The 23,838-nt window shown below is 45.2% G+C and overlaps 1 protein-coding gene across 1 annotated transcript in view; it reads left to right on the top strand.

Annotated features, from left to right (window-relative positions):
• The window catches only part of LOC129716199 (WW domain-binding protein 2-like), a 67,729-nt gene extending 49,394 nt beyond the window's left edge, over positions 1 to 18,335 (top strand). Inside the window, exons 7-8 of the mRNA XM_055666071.1 lie at positions 10,206 to 10,282; positions 12,552 to 18,335. Coding sequence (XP_055522046.1) covers positions 10,206 to 10,282; positions 12,552 to 12,599 — 125 coding nt within the window. The 3' untranslated portion in view covers positions 12,600 to 18,335. The remainder of the gene's footprint in view (positions 1 to 10,205; positions 10,283 to 12,551) is intronic.
• The last annotated feature ends 5,503 nt before the right edge of the window (positions 18,336 to 23,838 follow it).

The raw sequence follows: 23,838 nt of genomic DNA, 5'->3' as shown, positions 1-23,838 counted from the left end.
GCACGAGGCTTCGGAGGCCCTGTGAACGGTAATTTCAGCTCAATCCAGCGTTAAACTGCCTGTCTCGCCTACAGCCCTGTCTCAATCCAGACAAGGCTGTAGGTTACACAAAAAAGCTGGAGAAACTCAGCGGGTGCAGCAGCATCTATGGAGCGAAGGAAATAGGCAACGTTTCGGGTCGAAACCTGTAGGTTATCCTGGCGGGACAGGCAGAGTTGAGCTGGGTTTAGCGCTGCTTCTCTGCGCTGGCTGTGGGCCTGGGGTACCGCGCCCGTCTGACTCCCGACGTCTCTGGCCACCCCAGGGGGGGATGGTCCAGTGGCGGTTCGGCAGCGATTACGGCGACGGAGACCGGGATCGATCCTGGCTGTGGTACAGGTCTGTCAAGAATGTTTTGGCTTGTCTCCCTCCTCCAATCACCATGCTCTATCCTCAGTGCCCCCCCCCCACACTTCGGCCTCTGACCAACACGTCCCTCCTCCAAGGGTTTAGTTTGAAAGCGCCGTTGGAGGAGTGGCAACAGCGGCCGTTATCAAGGCCGGCGGGAGGAGGAGGAGATGGAGCCGCCGTTGCTGTGCGGGGCCCGTCATTCGCTCCGACCCTCCGTCACGCCACACTTAGCATCTTTCCCACAACCGTCACCGACACAAAACGTCACGCTGCCGGACCCGCGGAGTTACTCCAGCTTTTTGTGTCTATCTTCGGTATAAACCAAGCTGCCAAGCCGGGCAAAATGACTCGCCGTTTAGGTTGCCCGGCGGCACTTTTGAGTGGTCAGTGGCACCTGGGCAACCGCTAATTTCGAGCCCTGCTCTAATGGTTCTTTATTTCCACTCCTATTATGTCAGCTCCTATTATTCTATTCTTACGAGGTTGGCTTTGTTCTCTGTCTAGTGGTTCTTGCTTTTATTCTATTGGCTCCTTTTAAAGTCTTCCCTGGCCTCGTTGTCTTGTACTCCACTACTCCACCACTATCATTATGTTGTTAAATGGTTCTACTGCTCCATTACTATATTACTCCAATACTTTGTTAGCTCCATTGTCTAGGGTTTCTTGTTCTTACAATTTCATTTTAGATGTTTAGTATCAGTCATCCGAGGGGAACATATAAACTTTCAATTTATCTCATCATTTTATTCCACCATCTTGCTTTCTTAGGGTGAGTCTTAGTTTCCAATACTGGTTAAGGTCTCTTCCTCTTTCGAGGGCAACCATATGGTCTTGTCCTATCTTAGACTATTTCTTATGGGTAGGACACGGAAAGAATGTTAAATTAACAGTAGATCCTTCACTAATTCTAAGACTATCCCCTAGGCCATTTCCGAGGGAACTTACATATAATGAAATTTTGGTGCCAAGTGAGTATTTTTGCCCCGAATCGCAGAAAAATATTATATTTGAAAATATTCTTCAGAGTGAGATCTGTCCCGAGAGTCATTACATGGCCTTAATAATTTTGACTCCGAGGATGTTTGAAGTATTTTCTTCCCTCCTACTTTGTCGTTCTAATAACTAGGTGTTATGAGGAGAGGCACTAGGGCAGGCTCTTTTCTTCTCCCTTTTAACGATGGTCTAGGGGAGTGGGGGGTCGCTAATGTTTCAGGTATTGCTAAAGGGCAAGACATTGTCAAATTCTTTCCAGTTGGTTACCCTTTCCCTGGGGAGCTACATTACCTTCAGTTCTTGTCCTCCTGCTCTCATAGGTCTGTGTTCGTTTTACCTCACTCCCAGGCAGTCTATCTTTTGCTGACACACTGCCCTACAGATACAAAACTCTGCAATGGATTAATACAGTATCTTCATTCCCCACTCCCGATTCTCCTGCACAATGAGTATATTGTTTGTTTCCCTAATGCCTCTTTAGTTGATGTCTTCCCCACCTAGCTACTGTCTCATTCTTTTCTTGCTTTCCTCATTGCTCTTTTATTTTTCTTCAATCCAGCCATGGCCTGCTTTCTCAATGGACCACCCCTACTCCAATGGCCCAGTTGGGCACAATTGAAACAAACTCCCAACTTCACCATCTTCTTTACTTTAAGGGGTTTCCCAGGATGACCAAGAGAAGGTTTATAATCTTCTTCCCTAAAATTTCAATGTTTTACTATAACAATCCGTTCATCCTGGTAGGTCACTTGAGAGGGATTTGGAGTTGGGGCCATGTTGTTATGTTCCCAGCTCCAAGGTGGGTAGATGGGTCAGGACTGAGAGAATGGGTAAATGGCATATGACATCTGGGTTCCTGTTATTCAGACCACCTTTCTTTCTGGATTCCAGTAATCCCTACAATTAAAGGGTCTTCCATAAGGCCTCGGATGCCTCCAGATTCTTCAGAGCAAGTTCTTCTTGATCACGGAAATCCCATCTCTGACCCATCTGTTTTATCCATATTTTTGTGGGACAGGCCCTACTCCAATGTCCCATCCCTCCACAAGTACAGCATTGGGGGTCTTATTCTACCCCTATGTTCCATTGAAATTTGCTCAAAATGATGGACAAAACATTCGAGTAATCTGGGACCCTAATTTTTTCCAATCTGTAATTTCCGGGTACTCTGGGAATCCCTGGGTCACAATTAGACTTTGGAAAATCTTCTCTTGCTGTGCATTTACTTTCCTTTTGGGTGACGGGGTAATCCTTCTGATTTCTACCCTCCTTCCAGTAATATCTCACAGCTCTGGCTATCTGGCTGGCTCGGCTTTCAGACCAGTTCCTGTTATTTATTCTGATTAAATTGGCTATTCTAGTAGGGAGGCAAAGCAATAAAACTGCACAATATTGAGGGGAACTTGCTCCATTCTGAAAGTCCAGATCTCCTGATTGATCTATATATAACTTTGAAAAGCGGGCTAAGAAATCGTCTGCTCCTTCACCCTTTTCTGGTCTTAATTCCAGGACTCAACTTAAATTTCCTGGTTTCTAAAAGGTTCTTGCGAGGGCTGTTAAAGCTGCCTCTTCCCTTACACTGTCATCCATTATTGCATCTGCTCATTTTTCAGAAAGTAGGATAACCTAGGGCTAGTAGAAATCCAGTCTTCTCAGCTGGAGTGATTATCTGCTGAATGATTTCCCACAGATCCCGCGAGTCTGCATGGTATATACGCATGGTGGTTCACAAATACTCTATGAACGCAGCAGGGGATTTCTTTCTATCAGGAATTCAGTTTAGTACTGCCATTATTTTATGGGATATGGGTGTCTGTGATGGGGGGATACTCACACTCACTGCGCTTGCCAAATCTGTTATATTTCTTCTTTTACTGGTAACTGCTTATAGGTACTGGTCCAAGAAATCGGTTATGTCAAAGTCTATCTCCGTCTCTAAAATCACTGTCTCTCCCTCCAACAAGTCTGGTTCGCTAAATGTCTCCCGGTATTTCTCAATTACGTCCTTCCTCTCTACTCGAGTGATCTGCCTCGGCGGTGGCTTACAGAAATCCTCTGGTGGTTGTGCAACATCAAACATACCTTCCTTCTCTTTAAACACCGGAGCTAACCTTTTTGTTCTACTCCGGGTGCAATAAGCTTCTGGGTGATCTGTCAGAGAGGGCGTGAATAAGCTTGACGGACTTGGTACTTCAGTATCAGTGGTTGACGAAACCTGTTCACAGGTAGAGTCTGCTGGAGTTGTTATAGATTCTGCAGGTCTAAAATATTTATTATGGACACGTCAGACATGGTGCTAATGAAGCCTGGGGATTGCAAGAGGAACAGCTGTGAACCTCTACTGACAATAGTAATAATCCATTCCTCTAAATACTCATCCTCTTCCTGTTCGGGATCAACACTAACCATCGGATTCTTAATCTCTAATGTTATAGGGACTCCTTTTCTTCCAGGTGATCCACCTAGCCTTTGTTCTGAATGTTCCCTTCTATCTCCACTCCTACTTTCATCATCACTCGATTCACTGGAGGTCGATTCATTTTACCTTCTTAATCCAAGTTTAGCGATTGTTTTTTCCCAACTAGCCATTCTCTTAACCTCCTTCTTCACCTTTCGATCTTGGAAATATTTTTTCCTTAACCCTATCAATTATTTTGCCCCCTCGTTATTACCATGTTGCCAAATGATTCGTTCTATGTACTTTATCCCTTTTACCGTTCGGATGCCTCCCGGAGGCCGTAATTGATTCCCTAATTTTTTATTTAATGCTCCCGATAATGTTCTTAATTTCTTGGCTTTGTGAGGAAACTCATTACACATTAATTGTAGCTGCTTGCAGTGCAGCTGCTTACGCTGACGATGGCTGCCGTGATGTACTGCTCCTTGCTGTTTTGTATGTGTTTGTTCGTTTGTGTCGTCTGTGAAAACCCTACAAAGATTACTTTCACAAACGAGGTACTCATAAACATCGGACATACGGTACCTCCAAACATCGTTCCGGATTGCTCTCACTTGCTGGATTATTGGGACATACTCGTAGACGGGGCTATGGCTGCGTTCAAGGTGTTGAGACGGAGGTGGACCAGTGGGAAGCGCTCTGGAGCACTCGCCCAACTCGGCGACGAGGATCACGCACACCACTCCCGAGCATATTCCTGGCAAGCGTACTTTCTATCAAGAACAAAGTGGACGAACTGCATCTCCTGCATCGGACAAACAAGGACTTCTCTCGAGCTGCTGCTCTGTGTTTCACCGAGACCTGGCTTTGTGAGTCGACCCCGTACAGCGCGCTGCAACTGGCTGGCTTCCAACTTCACAGAGCGGATCGCGAAGTGGAGGCAGCAGGGAAATCAAGAGGCGGTGCAATATGCTTCTGTACCAACCAAGACTGGTGCAGCCACGTGACGGTACTGTCAAAACTCTGCTCTACCAACCTAGAATCCCTCTTTATAAACTGCAAACCCTTCTACTCTCTGAGGGAATTTAACTCCTATATTCTCGCTGTAGTTTACATCCCCCCCCCCCCCCCCAAGCCTGCATACGTGAGGCGCAAACGCAACTCGTTGACCAGGTAATGAGGGTAGAGAGTGACTTCCCGGACTCCATGGTCATTGTTTTGGGGGACTTTAACAAAGCTAACCACAGCCGTCACTTTCCAAAATACAGACTTCATGTTACCTGCCCCACCAGAGGGGAGAGAACACTCGATCACTGTTATATGGCAATCAAGGACGCGTATCGCTCTGTTCCCCGGGCAGGTCTGGGACAGTTGCATTCCATCTAAAACCCGGACATGGTTCAACAACAACAAGCCCTGGTTCACTGCAGAACTCAGACAGCTCCAACGATCTAAAGAGGAGGCCTACAGGAGTGGGGATGCAGACCTCTACAGGCAGGCCAAGTACAAGTTGAGAAGAGGAATCAGAGCTGCCAAGGAAAGGTACTCTGAGAAGTTGAGGAGCAAGTTCTCAGCTAGTGACTCGTCTTCAGTTTGGAAGGGTTTGCAAGAAATTACCAGCTACAAGAGGAAAGCCCCCCCCCCCCCACTCTTTGGACAATCGTCAGCTGACTAACAACCTGAATGAGTTTTACTGCAGTTTTGAAAATCAGAAACGTAACCCTGGTACCCCCACTCCCCCTTCCCCAGAGCCCAGTCTGCAAAGAATGGACCCTGCTCCCTCTCCTTCCCATTCACCACTTCACACCTACTTAAGGCAAGACTCCAGTATGAAAAGACTGGACCATTTTCCTCCGCAACCAATACTTCACACCCATTCACAGCCTGACCTCAGTCTGCAAAGACTGGGCCCAAGACACTTGAAAGGCTTGTGCTGGCCAAGCTGAAAAATATCACGATCCTCCTGCTGGACCCTATGCAGTTTGCATATCGGGCCAATAGATCTGTGGATGATGCAGTCAAACTGGGCCTGCACTTCATCCTCCAGCACCTGGACCTCCAGGGGACCTATGCGAGGATCCTGTTTGTTGATTTTAGCTCTGCATTCTGCATTGTGCCAGAGCTACTACACTCCAAACTTTCTGAGTTGATTGTGCCTGAACCCCTCTGTCGGTGGATCACCAGCTTCCTGACAGACAGAAACAGCATGTGAGGCTGGGAAAGCACATCTCGGACCCGCAAACGCTCAGCATAGGAGCACCGCAAGGCTGCGTACTCACTCCTTTCTACTCTCTCTACACCAACAACTGCACCTCCACAGACAGCTCTGTCAAGCTTCTCAAGTTTGCGGATGACACAACCCTGATTGGACTGATACAGGATGGGGAGGAATCTGCCTACAGACAGGAAGTGTCACAGCTGGCGCCATCGCAACAACCGAGAGCTCAATGCTCTTAAGACAGTGGAATTGATTGTAGACTTTAGAAGAGCACCCCCTCCCCTCACCCCACTCACCATCAACAACACCACAGTCACATCTGTGGAGTCTTTTAAGTTCCTAGGAACCATCATCTCCAAGGAAGTGGGGGGGCTACCATCGACTCCACAGTTAAAAAGACACAACAGAGGATGTACTTCCTACGGCAGCTGAGGAAACACAATCTACCACAAGCAATGATCGTCTAATTCTACACGGCCATCGTAGAGTCTGTTCTCACCTTCTCCATCATGGTCTGGTTTGGCTCAGCCACCAAGCACGACATCCAGAGGCTGCAGCGAATCGTCCGATCAGCTGAGAAGGCTATTGGCTGCAACCTTCCCTCCATTTATGAACTGTACACTGCAAGGGCCAGGAAGCGAGCGGGCAAGATCATCTCTGAACCCTCTCACCCTGGCCACAAACTCTTTGAATCACTTCCCTCTGGAAGGCAACTCCGGACTGTCAAAGCTGCCACAGTCAGACATAACAACAGTTTTTATCCACAAGTAGTTGCTCTTCCCAACAGCCAAAAATCTGTAGCCTCCCTTCGATCTGGTATTTTGTTGGTTCACATGCTTGCTCAATGATGTTTTATCATTAATGTTTTATTATTATTAATGTTTGGTGTTTTCTGAGTCATTCGTAACTGTCGCTGTATGTCATGTTGTTACATGAGCACCAAGGCAAATTCCTTGTATGTGAATACTTGGCCAATATACTTACTTACTTGTAGGGGGCTTTTCTCTTCCTCAGTCACGTCCCTGGCCACATTGTTTCCCATGCCTCCGATCTGTGAAATAGAATTCTAAATATTTTGTTTTATCCCGGAATTTACCAAACCTCCTAGATAATGACTAATGGTTTAAAGCGATTGCAGCTTCGCCACTAGCTACTCCTTCTTCCCACCAATCCTTATTTTCTTATTCAAATTAGTCTCCTGTTTCCTACAAATCCACACTCCTCCGATCTTATAATTTTTAAACAAAATATCTAAAGATAATTTGTAAACACGCAATTAACACAGTCCACAAACGCTACCTATCACTATTATGCACAGCCACACTCCTAAATAAAACACGAACATTCATTAATTATACATCGTGCACTCTAAGTAATCTTGTCTGTGGCTCAGTCAATCAGTAAGGTGATTCCTCCCCTCGACGCAGTGATCGAAGGAGTGCAGCCCCTGATCGAACTGCCCCAACTCGGATTTCTAGAACAGTCTTAACCCAATTCACAATCCCAATTAACCCAGATAACTATAAGCCAAATACAGCAAAATTAAAATCCAATCCGTTCTCGCTTCGTTTTTTAAATCCAACCTGTAAACATTTACATTAGCAGCAATACAAAGAAAGTTTGTGAACTATTCGACAAATACAAGTTCAAGTTTTAAATCTTAACTTCTAACTACGCTACTTATCTATTTACAGACAGAAATATTTATACAATCCGGATTACAATATATAAAGCTATATTTACAAGTTACAAAATTATCTAAAGCCCTAGAGCACAATTCACAAACACTCAGTCTCTCCTCCGCGTCACGCTGGTATCTCACAGTGAGCCTCTTCCACTGATCTCGAAAATTTTACCTTCACCAAGGGGCACTATCCCCTTAAATGATTACACTTCTTCCCAAAAGTTACTATCCCTCTGCTAAGACTGGGCTTCTATAGGGGGACCTCTATCCCTCCTCTCTAAGTTCGACAGAATTAGGGGTACCCTTTGCTTTTCGGATTACTTTTCGCCAAGTGGGGAGTTCCCTTCTCTCAGGTACTCTTTGCTACTAAGTCCCGACAATCAGAGGTTCACTACTCACTGTGGATCAGCCACTATTCGGAGTCGATTGCTTGCGGACTTGCACCAACTTCGAAGTCCTGTGTACAGAGACTCGAATCCCACCTTATGCAGAACCTCAATATGAGAACCAGTATTTAGAAATTTTGCTGCAAATTTGGAAACAGTTGACCTAGAAATCCTAAAATTTAAGAGCGTATCAATTCGTACATGGGCTCATGAATAAGCTAGAAAAACAAATTGCCCAAATTAGATTCCTTGAACAAACTAGGGTATTCCGGCCAATCTATACCTAGTTTATTCAAGCTCGGTACAGTCTCGAAGTTCTTTGTCTATCAAACAAGACTCAGATACTTACACGCAGACACTCCGCCCTGCTAATGTACCGAGGGTCCTGCGCCTCGCCGCTTTGCGCTATACCTTATCGGTGCCGTCTTGAAAAGCGCAGCTCCAATTCACGCTCCCGGCAACGATCACAATAGAACCTGTCTTGAATATCCCACCTAATTTGGATACCAGGTTTACCCTTGGGCCACCCCACACCCTAGGCTTGCGTTAAAGGCAGCTGCAGTCTGCCCAACTACGACCAGTTTAGGCCTCTAAGCAAGGACTGGGCTTACACCCAACCCCACCAAGGCCTCTAACCTTGGCCAGATTCTACCACTAAAGTGCTTGCTAGACTCTGTTCTAATGATCTCGTTTAGACCATTTCCCAAGCTCGCGAAAGATCGATCCGCGCTGACTCACGAGGTGTCGAAAGTAGGTGCGCAAACCGCACCGTGGGCCCCAGTTCCGCACCCGCGATGGAACCAGCTCAACACGATCAACCACAAACTTGTGATTGGAGGTCTTTAGAGATCCCGGATGAGCCCCCAATGATAATCGCTCGTTTCTGAGCTTCCCCCCAGTCTAGCTTTAGTAAAAACATTGAATCAAGCACTTGCAAAGATTAAAGTTTATCTGATGGTGGATGTCATGGCCACTGGACAATAGTCGTTTAGGCATGAGGTCTTGCTTTTCTTTGGCACTGGGATGATGGTGGCCTTCTTGAAGCAGGTGGGTACCTCGGAACAGAGTAGGGAGAGATTAAAGATGTGGAGAACATGAGGAAGAACCAGGAGGAACCTAAACGTCTTTGAGAAACTTCCAGGGTAGTGGAAAAATAGGTGCCGTTAATTCAAGGTAGTCAGAAGTTAGCCAACAGTAAATTCAGGGAGGAGGTGAGATTGTGGGACGTGTTTCAGCCTGTGGTGGTGTTCCAGGGGAAGCTGGAGATAAACAAGAGAGAGAAACAATTGCAAGCTTGGACAAATAGTTCAGTTTAGTTTATTGTCACGTGTACCGAGGTACAGTGAAAAGCTTTTGTTGCATATTATTCAGACAGCAGAAAGACAATACATGATTTCAATCGAGCCATTTACAGTGCATAGATACATGATAAGGGAATAACATTTAGTGCAAGCTAAAGCCAGCAAAGTCTGATCAAGGTTTGGCTGAAGGTCACCAAAGAGGTGACCTTCAGCACTGCTCTCTGGTTGTGGTAGGATGATGGTTCAGTTGTCTAATAACAGCTGGGAAGAAACTGGCCCTAAATCTGGAGGTGTGCGTTTTCACACTTCAGTACCTTTTGCCTGATGGGAGAGGAGGAAGAGTGAGCTGCTCCGACCCAATGACTTTCCATCTGTAAATTCTATGTCATTCCTATGTAAAGTTCAAGTTGTAAGGGTGTTGTATTTACTGTTGATGTGAAGGCTATTAACAGTTTCCAGAATATTGAATATTGAGTGAAGAAGGGTCTCGACCCGAAACGTCACCCATTCATTTTCTCCAGAGATGCTGCTTGTCCCATTGAGTTACTCCAGCGTTTTGTGTCCATCCAGAATACTGCGATTGTTCTGGTCTTCATTAGCAACATCACAGCAACAACCCCACCTCGGTCAGAGTGATTGCAGCAGTATGGAAACATTCACTTCACACAGCAACTGTCTGTTGACATTGAGGACAGGTGTGAATGGTCCCGAGAAGAGGAAGTGCAGAATATTTTGTGTTTCCTGGGTTGGGCAAGGAGGAGAGTTTGTCTTCAATGGGGGAAGAATTTCAAGAAATCTGCTATGTTGAATGAAGTCAAAACCGTTTGTCTTTTAGGTGGAGCTAAAGCCGCAGAAGCAGCTTCCAGTGCGTACTACAACCCGTGCAATCCTCACAGTGTCTACATGCCGATGGTAAGTCTTCACCTTTAGGCATTAGGTGTAATGTAATGTCTGTCTTTTTCATCCGTCAATTTTTTTTTCAAAGAAAACAAAGTGTCGGAGTAACTCAGCTGGGTCAGGCAGCATCTGTGGAGGGAAACGCACAGCCAATGTCTTGGGTTGGGGCATATCTTCAGGACCCATCTGCTCATTTCCCTCTATAAATACTGCCTGAACTACGAAGGTAATCTAGCACTTTGTTTTTGTTGAAGATTCCAGCATCTGGAGTCTCTTGTGTCAACCAAAGAACTCCACAAGGTGAGCACAGGGCAATCTGCAGATAGACGCAAAGTGCTGGAGTAACGCAGCTAGTCAGGCAGCATCTCTGGAGAAAAAAGAGCTTCTTCAGACTGAAGAAGGGTCCCCACCTGATACGTCACCCATCCTTTTTTTCCCAGAGATGCTGCCTGACCAGCTGAATTACTCCAGCATTTTAGAAACATAGAAAATAGGTGCAAGAGTCGGCCATTTGGCCCTTTGAGCTAGTACCGCCATTCAATATGATCATGGCTGATCATCCAAAATATCCTGCTTTCTCCCCATATTCCTTGATTGCATTAGCCCTAAGAGCTATATATAACTCTCTTGAATATATCCAGTGAATTGGCCTCCACTGCCTTCTGTGGCAGTGTTTATTTTAAGTATAGACCAGCATCTGCAGTTCCTGGTAACAACCAATACGCAGTAACATATGACAATTATTCTTGTTTAAGTTACTCCATTGATCCTGAGTAGAATCAATGTGGAGAATGTGACAATTTTGCAATAGCTTCAGGTGCTTACAGATCACAGGTATAGAATAAGAGTAAAGCCTAGAATCATGAACATTTTTTTCTTTGAGGCAGCAGTGCTTTGCAAGTGCAAATTAAGCTATTATATATGAAAGGTTTGCTCTACAATAGGGTGGATCGGTGGAGTTGCTGTCTTACAGCGCCAGAGACCCGGGTTTGATCCTGACTTCGGGTGCTGTCTGTACGGAGTTTGTACGTTCTCCCCATGACATAGAAACATAGAAATTAGGTGCAGGAGTAGGCCATTCGGCCCTTCAAGCCTGCACCGCCATTCAATATGATCATGGCTGATCATCCAACTCAGTATCCCGTGCCTGCCTTCTCTCCATACCCCAGATCCCCTTAGCCACAAGGGCCACATTTAACTCCCTCTTAAATATAGCCAATGAACTGGCCTCAACTACCCTCTGTGGCAGAGAGTTCCAGAGATTCACCACTCTCTGTGTGAAAAAAAAAGTTCTTAAAGGGATTTCCCCCTTATCCTTAAGCTGTGACCCCTTGTCCTGGACTTCCCCAACATCGGGAACAATCTTCCTGCATCTAGCCTGTCCAACCCCTTAAGAATTTTGTAAGTTTCTATAAGATCCCCTCTCAATCTCCTAAATTCTAGAGAGTATAAACCAAGTCTATCCAGTCTTTCTTCATAAGACAGTCCTGACATGACCTGCATAGGTCTTCTCCAAGATCTTCGGCTTCCCCCTCTCACACTCCAAAGACATACAGGTTTGTAGGTTAATTGGCTTGGTTATAAACGTAAATTGTCCCTAGTGTGTGTAGGATAATGTAAGTGTGCAGGGATCGCTGGATGGCGCGGAGTCTGGGCCGAAGGGCTTGTTTCCGTGCTGTATCTCTAAACTAAAACAAAATTAAATATTAATTTATCATAATACTGCTGTTCCTGGCAGTTCCTGCCTCAAAGAAAAGTTATGCTTAAGTTACTTAACTGTATATGGACCTGGCAGCAACACCAAACTGCCTCTGAAGAAGTAGAGTTGCTGCCTTACAGCGCGGGAGACCAGAGTTTGGTTCTGACTACGGGTGCTGTCTGTACGGAGTTTGTACATTCTCCCCTTGACCACATGGGTTTTCCCCGGATGCTCCGGTTTCCTCCCATGCTCCAAAGACGTACAGGTTTGTAAGCTAATTGGCTTTGGTATAATTGTAAATAGTCCCTAGTGTGTGAGGATCGCCGGTGGGCCACAGGGTTTGTTTCCGCGATGTATCTCCAAACTGATCTGCTTGTGGAATGGATGTTTGTGCAAGGACCTCTGTCTTTTAACAAATTATTTTCCTGTCTCCATCATAAGAGTAGAGAATGTGTAATGTTTGGAATTGGATTGTTCATACAAAGCCTTCTGGTTATTTAATATTGCACCTCATTCATCCAAATGCTTGTTGCCCGATGCCTCAGTGTTGAGATCCAGCAGTAAAACAAGTCTATTCTCTTTCAGGATCAGCCCCCACCGTATACACCAGCAGAGGAGAAGAAGAACAAGTGAAACACTCTGAAGTTGCGATTCTTCCAACCGTTTGTGAATTGTTTACTTTCTAAAAAAAAAGTGTGTTGTTAGAAGCTGCATTTTTATTAGACTTGAGCCAGTCCATAATCTCTTTCCACATTGTATCGTCCAGCTACAGAACTGAGTCTCGGACTGCAGGCTTCTGGTTGTGTCTGTGCACAGATATCTTGTGCATTGAAGTAGGTGAGGTGGCCAGAACGCCGTCTCTTTCCTCATCCTTGTCGTCTTTTCTACTTTCCTTGTCTCTGCCGGAAGTAATCTGCCTCCAAACTTCATTGACCTCCGTACATTGTCAAGCGAATGTTGGAAAGAAATTAATTAAATTGCTCCAATTGAGCCAAGCCTGTCTAGGTCCTGCAGGATCTACTCCATCAGGAATTCGGAAACAGCCCGGGGGTGAAAAAATTAGCCTGATGTCACCAATGGCCAGTTGGAAGCATTGTGCTGGTTGGTGCTGCAGCTGTCTAGACCCTGAAGGCAGTGAGACTTAATGAATAACATCCTTAAATGCCAAGATGCTGCTTGTAAATATGACAATATACAATTATACCAGAAACATATCGAATTATTGAAATTTTTTCACATAAAGCAAACAGAAACACGTTCCCATAAGATGACAATACTGGATTGTGAACCATTTGAATCAAGATTAAAATCACAGTGATCATCATTGCCCATTTACCAGAACGTTATCACTAGGCATTAGGGTTTTAAGATATAGAAATTTTTAAGTATTCAAATTCTTTATTTAAAGTTTTCTATATGAAATAAAAGACTTCTTAAGGCTGAGATTAAATTATACGACTATTGCTTGGAATTTACCAAGTAATATTTTGACAGCTTGGCAGAAAGGGATTGGAGAAATTCCTTCTTAACATTTGTCTGTGCAATTTTGCTAGCAAGGGTTTATTGGCATTTCTTACAGAGAAAGATCAGATCAGATTAACTTATTTCAAATTAGCTGTGACTTTGCTGCTCTGTGGTAAAGTTCACAAAGTTCCCACCGGGCAATGTGAATTACTATTGGTGGGAATATGAGCTTCAGCAGTTCAACCTCTGGCACTGAATCAACAAATATTAATCAGTGAACATTAACCCAAAGCCTTTTTGCACTTCATCATTTTATATTGTCCCCACCATAATTGAAGTCTGACATTTATGTTCCACTCAGTGAGGTGAACGGGTCGATAGGAAGCACTGAGACTCATGTAGGGTTATAAAAACATAATCCTTCCCTGCTGGAAACAATGTGCACAAGATCCATTGTTGCATGGTTGGGTCTTGTTTGTGTTTCTAAAGCCTTGTGCCCTTCAGTAATACTGCTTGCTTACTTAGTGTCACAGAGTAATACAGTGTGGAAACGGGCCCAACTTGTCCACACCGGCCAACATGTCTCAGCTATGCTAGTCCCACCTGCCTGCACTTGGCCCCTGTCCCTCCCAACGGTGGGGGGGGGGGGGGGGATCCCACAACTTGTTAGTGGTGGGAATGGCATTGATGATGAACTGGGCCCTAACCACATTTCTTCAAGGAGACCTGCATCTTCCAACTGACCCACAATAGCATGTTAGGTAGGGGAATAGCTGTGTACTTACTGATTCTCCCTGTGCATTGGTGGCCTTATGACTGGAGCTATACACCAGGGCACAGACACCATGTGAAGCATTGTAGAAAGCTGCATGGAACAAGCTGCTTTGTGCACACAGTAGGTAAGACAAAGGTTTTTTTTATTTGTGATTATCTTCTCAATAGAGAATACTTTGGTGAAAACATTACACATTTTCCAATAACCAGTTTCTGCAAAATAACAACGTGACGCCAGTAATGGGCTCCCCTCCTGCCCAGACTTGCATAGAAAACTTCAGGGCTGTTTTAATGCATTGACTTCTATTGTTGGGAGAGGGATCTCCACACCTGCATGATATTGAGGCCTCCTGCCAAAGGATCAACCCAGCTTGTCCAGACTGTGCTGGTGGCCAACTATAGACCAACCCTGAGACCGGTTCATTGGAATTAGCAACAAATCAAATGATTACCCCAGAACTTTAATCAGTCTGGACTGCTTTATTTCTCTGTCATGTTCATAAATGATAGGAGCAGAGTTAAGCCATTTGGCCCATCTGGTCTATTCAGCCATTCAATCATGGCTGATCCATCTCTTCCTCCTAACCCCATTCTCCTGCCTTCTCCCTGTCACCCCTGACACCCGTACTATTCAAGAATCTATCTATCTCTGCCTTAAAAATATAAATTGACGGCCTCCACTGCCCTCTGGACGAAAGAAATTCCTCCTCATCTGTCTACAGTTCCACTTCATAGGCAGCGTGGTGACCAGTTGCCGCCACAGCTTGCAGTTGTGCGTGTAGGGGAGTAAAGGAACACAAGGAGGGAGGGAGTTAGCTGTGGAGTAGACAGAGGATGAGGACTCAACTCAGCTCATTAGTAATACTGCGTTTTACAACAAACTGGTTCATGAAAATTATTGTCGCTATTTTTCACTCCTGGAAACCTTTGTACCATTATCCGTGCATGTGGTAACTGAAGGTACAGCAGAGGCCCCTAGTGTGGTCTTTGCCTTTCTGCCACTGACTGCTAACTGACTTCTTAGAAGTAGTGTCCTTTCTTGGTATAGCATGTTCTTAAACTTGATTTTTATATATATCGAAAGGAAATCACTTAGCGTGACTTTTATCAATGAAAAGATTGATGTTTCTACTTTCTACTGATGGGGATGAAATAATACACAAAGTGATGGAGCAAATGATTGTAGTGGTGTCACTGGGTAAGGGCAGCATTGATTTTGGCCCACTGGGCCCATACTAATGTTGATATCATTCTGTGAATAAAGAAAATGGGACTAAATTAATAAGAAAATGGAGTTGTTTGAGAACTTCAATATGATTGTTGCTAAACTTTATTATTGCAAAGCATCAAGCTAAATCATAGACAAGTGTTGTAATGCTGACAGTTAAGTGCTTGCTTTGGTAAGGAGCTAGGAAGAAGTAATTTAATGGGGGGTTTTAAAAAGCAAAATGAATAGATTCATTTTAGTAGCGACATGATGTCCTGATATTTTAACAAGTCTTGGTTATTAGTCTCCCACCTAAAACCAGTAGCTTCTCTGACTAATAGTGGTACCGGCCACACCTCTAATTTAAATACTTGTAACTGGAGAACCATTTAAAGCGCCTCCATGTCCTTCTGCAAAATCCTATTGGCAAGTGGTCTTGGCCACATATATTCCAACCAGCCCAACAAGCCAAGGAATAGCGATGCATCTATTTTTGCTGGATGGCAGAGAAGAATTCTGCTCCATACCAGGATTTGCAACCATTGCAGCTAGACCAGGAGTGGGGAACCTTTTCATGTTGGAATGCCGCATTAATCTGTAATTAAGCTAGCTGTAATCTAATAAGGCCGCATCTAAGAAACTTAAATTGGATATACTTCAAAATGTAATTATTTTGTAAAAATCTAACTACTATGTACTAATTTAAGAAACTGAAAAACATTTGTTAATTCTAAAGTTAAGTAATCTTTTAATGACTTTGTTGTGACTGCTTTTTGTGGGAAAGCATTTAAATATTTGGTTGCAACATGGAGGTACTCAGTTTAAGCTGACCTTCTAGATTGGTGTCCGTCATTTGTGACCTTAAGGGCGTCTTGATTTGGGTTAGGTAGGAGAATGTAGATTCACAGCAATAAGTGGTTGAAAAGCCAGAAAGCATTTTTTGTGCATGTTGCCGAAGACGTAGGCATTCTATTGCAGTTTTCCATATTTCAATCGGATCTTTCTTAGCGTCAAATAAGGACTTTAAAATGTCATCTTCTGAGAGCTCAATCAATTCCATCTGTAGTTCTTTAAGAGCCTTGGAGATATCAACTAGGTGAGGTTGAAATGCTAATGCGAGTGTGATGTCATGATTCTCAGTCAGTGAACCTTTCATTGTATTCTTTAATTGATAAGTCTATAACAGCTGCATATTCTTCAAATGATTCGCATGAATCCTCCTGCTCTTCAATGACCTTCGCTAACGCTAAATGGTCATCCGAAATTTCATTTTGAAGAAGATGAGTTTTGAAAAAATATAACTTTTTTCAAAATGCTTGGATTTTTTGCCTGATATATATAGACTTAGTATTACCTTGCAAAGAAACATTCAAGTCATTTTGCTTTGACATGATATCACACAGAAATGCAGTATTTCTATAGAAAATTTGGATTCATTCAAAAGGCCACACTTAATGGCGTAGAAGGCTGCACGCAGGCTCCCCACCCCTGAGCTAGACGTTAGTAGGTAGAGCAGTCATTTAAAATGTAGCAGCGTACAATGAATTCATAGATTTATAGTTCTTCATAAAGATCTCATCGCTTGTAAAGGAGTTATTGGTTTAAAGCTATGGTTTATGAAAAGGAAGTGTTCACTGACTTTCCTTGCACGTGTTTGTTGCAAGTAACATGATGCAAAAAGCTGTGTAACTCAGCGGGACAAGCAGCATCTCTGGAGAGAAGGAATAGGTGACGTTTTGGGTCGAGACCCTTCTTCATCTGAAACGTCACCAACTCCTTCTCTCCAGAGATGCTGCCTGGGAGTGACTACAGCTTTTTGTGTCTACCTTCAGTTTCAACCAGCATCTGCAGTTCATTCCTGCACAATATAACAGGAGATTTGCACGAACTGCCTCGGCGAGTCTCTCTACACTGGTTCCGTAGTGGATTTTGTGGTCATTGCCGTATTGAGGTCTTATTATTGTCGGCCCGAGACTCATGATGAACCAGAAACTGAACGCGGTGCCCCAAACCACAGGAACCTCTCAGCTGCCCAAGTGATTCTCAGACCAACACGTGTGTCGATGGGACTTTCTGGGGAATTGTTTAAAAATTGTCCCAGCAATGGGACAATTAAACCAAACAACCTGCCTACAAATAGGGGTATTCCAGCAGCTGTATGGACAGTCTTGCACATTATTTGCATCCTATAATTAATGTCTCCCAAATTGCAGTCCTAACCACACTATTTTTGTGTGCAGATACACTGAGGTTGCAGAAGAAAAAAATGATGAGTTTTTAGCACGTCACTTCATTTGAAAATAATTATTTAGAAATGTTAAAATGGTGTGTAAAATATAATGTAAAATAGTGAATGATATTGTAGGAGAGGAAAAGTATTTCTAGAAAATTCAGTTTAATTCATTGCTGAGTGAAACTTCTGGAATGCGGGATAGTCCCTAGCTTCCTTCCTTATCTTACTTGAAGTGAAGAGTTTCTGTCAACTGTTTGGTAGGAAGTTCCTTGATTATTTTTTCAGTGCTGATTTTTATTGAAGTTGGCCAGTTTATTTGACTTGATTTTTTGCTTTTGGCCATCCGCTGACGAGTGCAGTAGGATGAACGAGTATTAGTCATGATCATTTAGGGCAAGACCATGGAGTATACATACGCATCTGAAACAAGTGCCTGTTGAGATGCATCACAAGGTGTGGCAGCTTTAAAGCAACCTGCTTCCATTGAGGAAAGATGGCCAATGTAATAAAATCCCAGAGAATAAAAATGCATTGCTCTCTATTTAATCTGTACTTTTGTATTAACTGGAGAATTGAGTGACCTGCTAGATTTCTATAAATGAATGTTTACTCATTGTGAATAATTCTGTATGTATGCTTCAATAAAGCTTTACAACTTGTTAATAAATGCTTTCATAAGCAGATAAACAAACCCCTTTGTGTGGTGTGAGCAGCGCTGTCTTTGGGAAACGCGTTTAGTTTAGTCTGGAGATACAGCGCGGAAACAGGACCTTCTGCCCACCGAGTCCACGCCGACCAGCGATCCTTGCACACTGACACCATCCTACACACTAGAGATATTTGATCATTCTTACAGTAGCCAATTAATCTACAAACTTGTACGTCTCTGGAGGGTGGGGGGGAAACCAGAGCTCCCGGAGAAAACAGGGAGAACGCGGTCCGACTACCACATAGCGTCCCAGTTCAGAGATACAGCGCGGAAACGGGGCCTTCGGTTCACCGAGACCAGTGGCGGAAATCCCGGGCGGCCAGGGGGGAAATCCATGTCCTCCCTCTGTTTTGAGAGCCGGGGATGACTCCCCCCCCCCCGCCCCCCCCCCCCCAATTTTTTGTAATCCGGATTTTAAAACCCGGTGAAATCTCCACTTTCTGCGAGACTGGGGGTGGGATTGCTGATCAGGGGCGCCGATTGGACGAGAGACGTCGGGACATGATGATTGAGTGCGTGGATTGGTGCCCAGGTCATAGGGTCACAACGGCAGCCCTGGACAAAGACCTGTGCCTCATCCGCAGCCAGGATCGATATCGGCTGACTCTCCGGCGCTGCAATCGCTGCCAAACCTCCACAGAACCATCCGTGTCCTCCCCTGAGTCCCCCCCCCCACGCCCACGCCCAGGGGTGGCCAGACTCTTGCCATAGAGGGAGTACAGAGAAGGTTCACCAGACTGATTCCTGGGATGTCAGGACTTTCATATGAAGAAAGACTGGATAAACTCAACTTGTACTCGCTAGAATTTAGAAGATTGAGGGGATCTTATAGAAACGTACAAAATTCTTAAGGAGTTGGACAGGCTAGATGCAGGAAGATTGTTTCCGATGTTGGGGAAGTCCAGAACAAGGGATCACAGTTTAAGGATAAGGGGGAAATCTTTTAGGATCGAGATGAGGAAAACATTTTTCACACAGAGAGTGGTGAATCTGTGGAATTCTCTGCCACAGAGGGTAGTTGAGGCCACTTCATTGGCTATATTTAAGAGGGAGTGAGATGTGGCCCTTGTGGCTAAAGGGATCAGGAGGTATGGAGAGAAGGCAGGGATGGGATACTGAGTTGGATGATCAGCCATGATCATATTGAATGGCGGTGCAGGCTCGAAGGGCCGAATGGCCTACTCCTGCACCTATTTTCTATGATTGAGCTGTAATTACCGTTCACAGGGCCCACAGAAGCCTCTGAAGCCTCGCGTGTGTGTCCACCCTGTACCCTGGTCCCCTCCATATTTTGATAGCGATTTCTGTCACTGACCGAGACCGTGCTGACTACCAATCCCTGCGCACTAACACTATCCTACACACTTTAGGGACAATTTATAGTTAATACCAAAGCCAATTAATCTTCAAACATGTACGCCTTTGGAATGTGGGAGGAAACAAAAGATCTCGGAGAAAACCTATGTGGTCACATGGAGAATGTACAAACTCCGTACAGACAGCACCCGTAGTCGGGATGGAACCAGGGTCTCTGGCGCTGCATTCGGTGCAACGCAGCAACTCTACCGCTGCGCTGCAACACTGGAAGGTGGGAAACGTGAAGCAGGTTGGTCGGGCTGAGCATTGATCAAAGGCACCGGGTGTGAATCATCTCCCCCTCACTGCCTCACCACCCAGTCACCTCCATCTCCTTGTATATACGTTGATACCGAGGGCTGGGCAGGTGGCTATTCTCCGACTGTGTCTTTATCAGGGAAGAGTTGAGCACAGGAGTAAAGAGGTTTTACAAGTCCTGTGCAGTTTCAGTGCCCTTTGTCCTACATGAAGAAAACATACTTGTCACAGAGGGAGTGGGGCAAAGATTCACTCGACTGGCCCCGTGTTTGGTGGGTTTAGCCTTTGGATCTAGATAGAACAGACCTGGCCTGAATTCTCATGTTTTGGAAGAATGAGAGACAATGGAGATGAAATAACAACTAAATCTGATTTTCTCTGCATGTATGTGAGAGAATGGAGCATGGTAAATATGTAGTGTGCAAATGTCAAAGACTAGAGGGCATTGCTTGAAAGTGAGAAGGGAAAAGTTTAAAGGAGATGTGTGGGGCGTTTTTTTTACACGGGGCAGTGGGGGCTTGGAATACACTAGTGGTGGGGGCAGATACGAAGGAGGCGTTCAGATACGCACATGGATATGGAAGGGTATGAATCGTGCAGGCAGAGGAGACTTGGCTTTGTGTTCAACACAGACATTGGGGGCTGAAGGGCCTGTTCCAATGCTGCATTCTATCATCATTTGATGATTGTACATACACACATCAGAGTGGGAATTAAATGCGGTGGTGAGAACAAAAACTCTAAATTGAAAAGGGCAGGACCAAGCTTTAAATATTCCTGGTTACAAAGTTTTCAGGATGGACTGGGAAAGGAAAGTCAAGAGGGCTTAGACAAGTCACCAGGACCCCGTGGACTGCACACCAGGATCATCAAGGAAGTGGCTGCAGGGGGAGTGGATACATTGAAGATTTTCACAACTCACTAGAAACCTGATCAGTTGAGAAGTCAGATCACTGTGGGGAAGATGCAGTTCTTAAGTCTTGAAATCCGGGTTTTCAACCTCCTGGAGCTTCTTCCAAAAGGTAGACGAGAGAAAAGGAAATGGCCAAGCCTCCATGATGATACTTCTATCCTTCCTGATGCAATGCACTATGAAGACGGACTGGATGAAGGAAGTGAGGAGCCTGTGATGCACTGGGCTGTGCTCACCACTCTGTGCAGGTTCAGGCAGCCAGGAGCCGAGCAGTGGCCATATAAGGTTGTGATGCATCTCAGAAGGTTCTCAACCCAAACATCACTTATCTACGTTCTCCAGAGATGCTGGCTGACCCGCTGAGTTACTCCAGCACTTTGTGTCCTTTTGTGCATTAACCAGCATCTGCAGTTCCCTGTTTCTGCCATCAGAACAAGTTCTCTGGTGCATTCAAGTCAATTCTTGTGAACTTGTCCAATCTTCTCAGACACCAAAGAAAGAAAATACACTGATGTCCAAACAGAAACACAGTTGAGGGAGGGACAGGACTGGCAGCTTAATGTTCAGGGTAACAGTATTGTGCTACTTAGAGTATTGTGTGCTGTTTTGGTCTTCTAATTTGAGGAAGGCCATTCTTGACATTGAAGGAATGCAGCATAGGTTCACCTGGTTAATTCCTGGGATGGCAGGACTGACATATGGGTCGACTGGGCTTGTGTTCACTGGAAGGATGAGGAAGGATCATATGGAAACATATGCAATTCTTTAGGGATTGGACAGGTTAGATGCAGGAAAAATATTCCCCATGTTGGGGGAGTCCAGAACCAAGGGTCGTAGTTTAAGAGGTAGGCCATATAGGACTGAGGTGAGGAAAAACATTTTCACCAAGAGAGTAGTGAATCCGTGGAATTCTCTGCCACAGAAGGCAGTGGAGGCCAATTCACTGGTTGTTTTCAAGAGAGTTAGATTTAGCTCTTAGGGCTAATGGAATCAAGGGATATGGGGAAAAAGCAGGAACGAGGTACTGATTTTGGGTGATCAGCCATGATCATATTGAATGGCGGTGCTGGCTCGAATTCCCTACTCCTGCTCCTATTTTCTATGTTTCTATTTTACCGTCGGGATAGAGGTGAAGGTGAGAGAGGAGGGCAAGCTGGGTTTTTCATTTGGGAGAACATAACGGTAATAGTTCGAGAGGTTATTCCTGGGGGATTGTGCTGAGGCCACATAGGTGGAACTTAGCAATAAGAAGGCGTGAACACTTTGAGGAGATTGTACTACATTAACCATATGGACGGCATAAAATCGGTATCATGCAATAAGTTGGTCAACACAATTTGGCAATGGTGTGTCAAAAGACATATTTGGCTATCAGCAACTTACCTGCCAGGTAAGCTAAATACAGTGGCAGAAACCAGGCCACGCAAATTTAATGACAACATCGAATGGATGTTAAAACCCCCCAAAAATTATTTTTCACAAAAGCTATCAAGCAATAAAGCAAGCCAGATATCGATTTATTTGCATCCAGGCTAAATCACCAGGTACCTATGTATGTCGCTTAGGAACCAGACCTGAGGCAGCAGCGGTAGATGCGTTCGCGCTGGATTCGGGAAATTCTTCTTCTATGCATTTCCTCCCTTCTGCCTCATCAGTTGGGGGCTACACACAATACAAATGGACTCTGCTTCAGGTATTTTGATAGTACCCGACTGGCCTACGCAGCCATGGTTCCCAATACTCCATGACATGGTTGTTGAAACTCCGATGGTATTCCCAGTGTCGGGCACAAGCCAGCCGTGCCATGAAAAATTCCTGGGTTGCAGATTCTGCACAAACCACTTCTGGGACTGGGATTATCAGTACAAAACGTCGACACCATGTCAGTTTCCCTCCGAACATCCACTAAAAAACAGCACTTGTCCAGCATCAAAAAATGGGAGAAGTACTGCTTGGATACAGGGACCACCTACTCAACCGCTACAGTTACCAACGTACTGGAATTCCTGGCGAACCTTCACCACGATGAAGGACTCAGCTACAGAGCCATCAACATAGCTAGAAGTGCCCTGCCTGTCTATTTAAAACCAGCTCCAGGACAACAGGCCATGGGGTCCCACTCGCTGGTGGTCAAACTAATGAAGGGTATTTACAACTCTAACCCCCTAGACCAAGGTACACCCATATATGGGACGTCAGTGTGGTCCTGACATACCTCAGGGGATGGCCACCAGCCAGATCCCTCCACCTGGAACAATCTATGCTCAAAACACTCATGTTGATGGCACTTGTATCTACACAGAGGGTCCAGTCACTACACCTATTGCGACTGGACAGCATGCTCACAGCTCCAGACCAGATCTCTGTCGTTATCCAGGGAATGATCAAACAGAGCAGACCAGGAACACCTAATCCAGTCGTGGAATTCCGGGCTTACCCGCCAGAAACATGGTTATGTGCCATGACCATACTATCCTACATAGACACAACCAACATATTCGAGGGAGATGAAAACAGTTATTTCTTTCACAGGAGGAGCCTTCTGCTTTCAGGCAGAGAAGAAAGGCTCTAGAACAAACCTGTTTCCCAAGCCACGGAAGAGTGGGGGGGGGCAGCAACAAGGCGGTAGGACTGCTTACCCGGCCTCCGCTATTCCCCGACACCGCGTCCGAGCCCAGCTCGCTAGCGCCTGAGCAGCAGGCTGGAAGAAAAGCCATGGAAGAGGCGTCCGGCCGGTGACTTCCGACTTGTCGGACGGAGACGTCTCTCCACCCGTCCGGGGGAGCCCAGCCGCCTCGCTGGAGCGCTCTGAGGAGCAGCAGATGCGCTGGAAGGCGCTCTCGCAAAGTTCAGGCATGGAAGAGGCCTTCTGCACGGCCAGTGACTTTACCGACTTGTATGGGCAAGGGGGGACGGGCTGAAGTATGCAGGGGTGCAAACAGGAACAGCTGCTAGGTG

This window comes from Leucoraja erinacea, unplaced genomic scaffold (assembly GCF_028641065.1).
Source record: "Leucoraja erinacea ecotype New England unplaced genomic scaffold, Leri_hhj_1 Leri_185S, whole genome shotgun sequence".
Taxonomy (NCBI): Eukaryota; Metazoa; Chordata; class Chondrichthyes; order Rajiformes; family Rajidae; genus Leucoraja; species Leucoraja erinaceus.
Note: the sequence above shows the minus strand (reverse complement) of the source record. Positions and strands in the feature narration are given on the sequence as shown.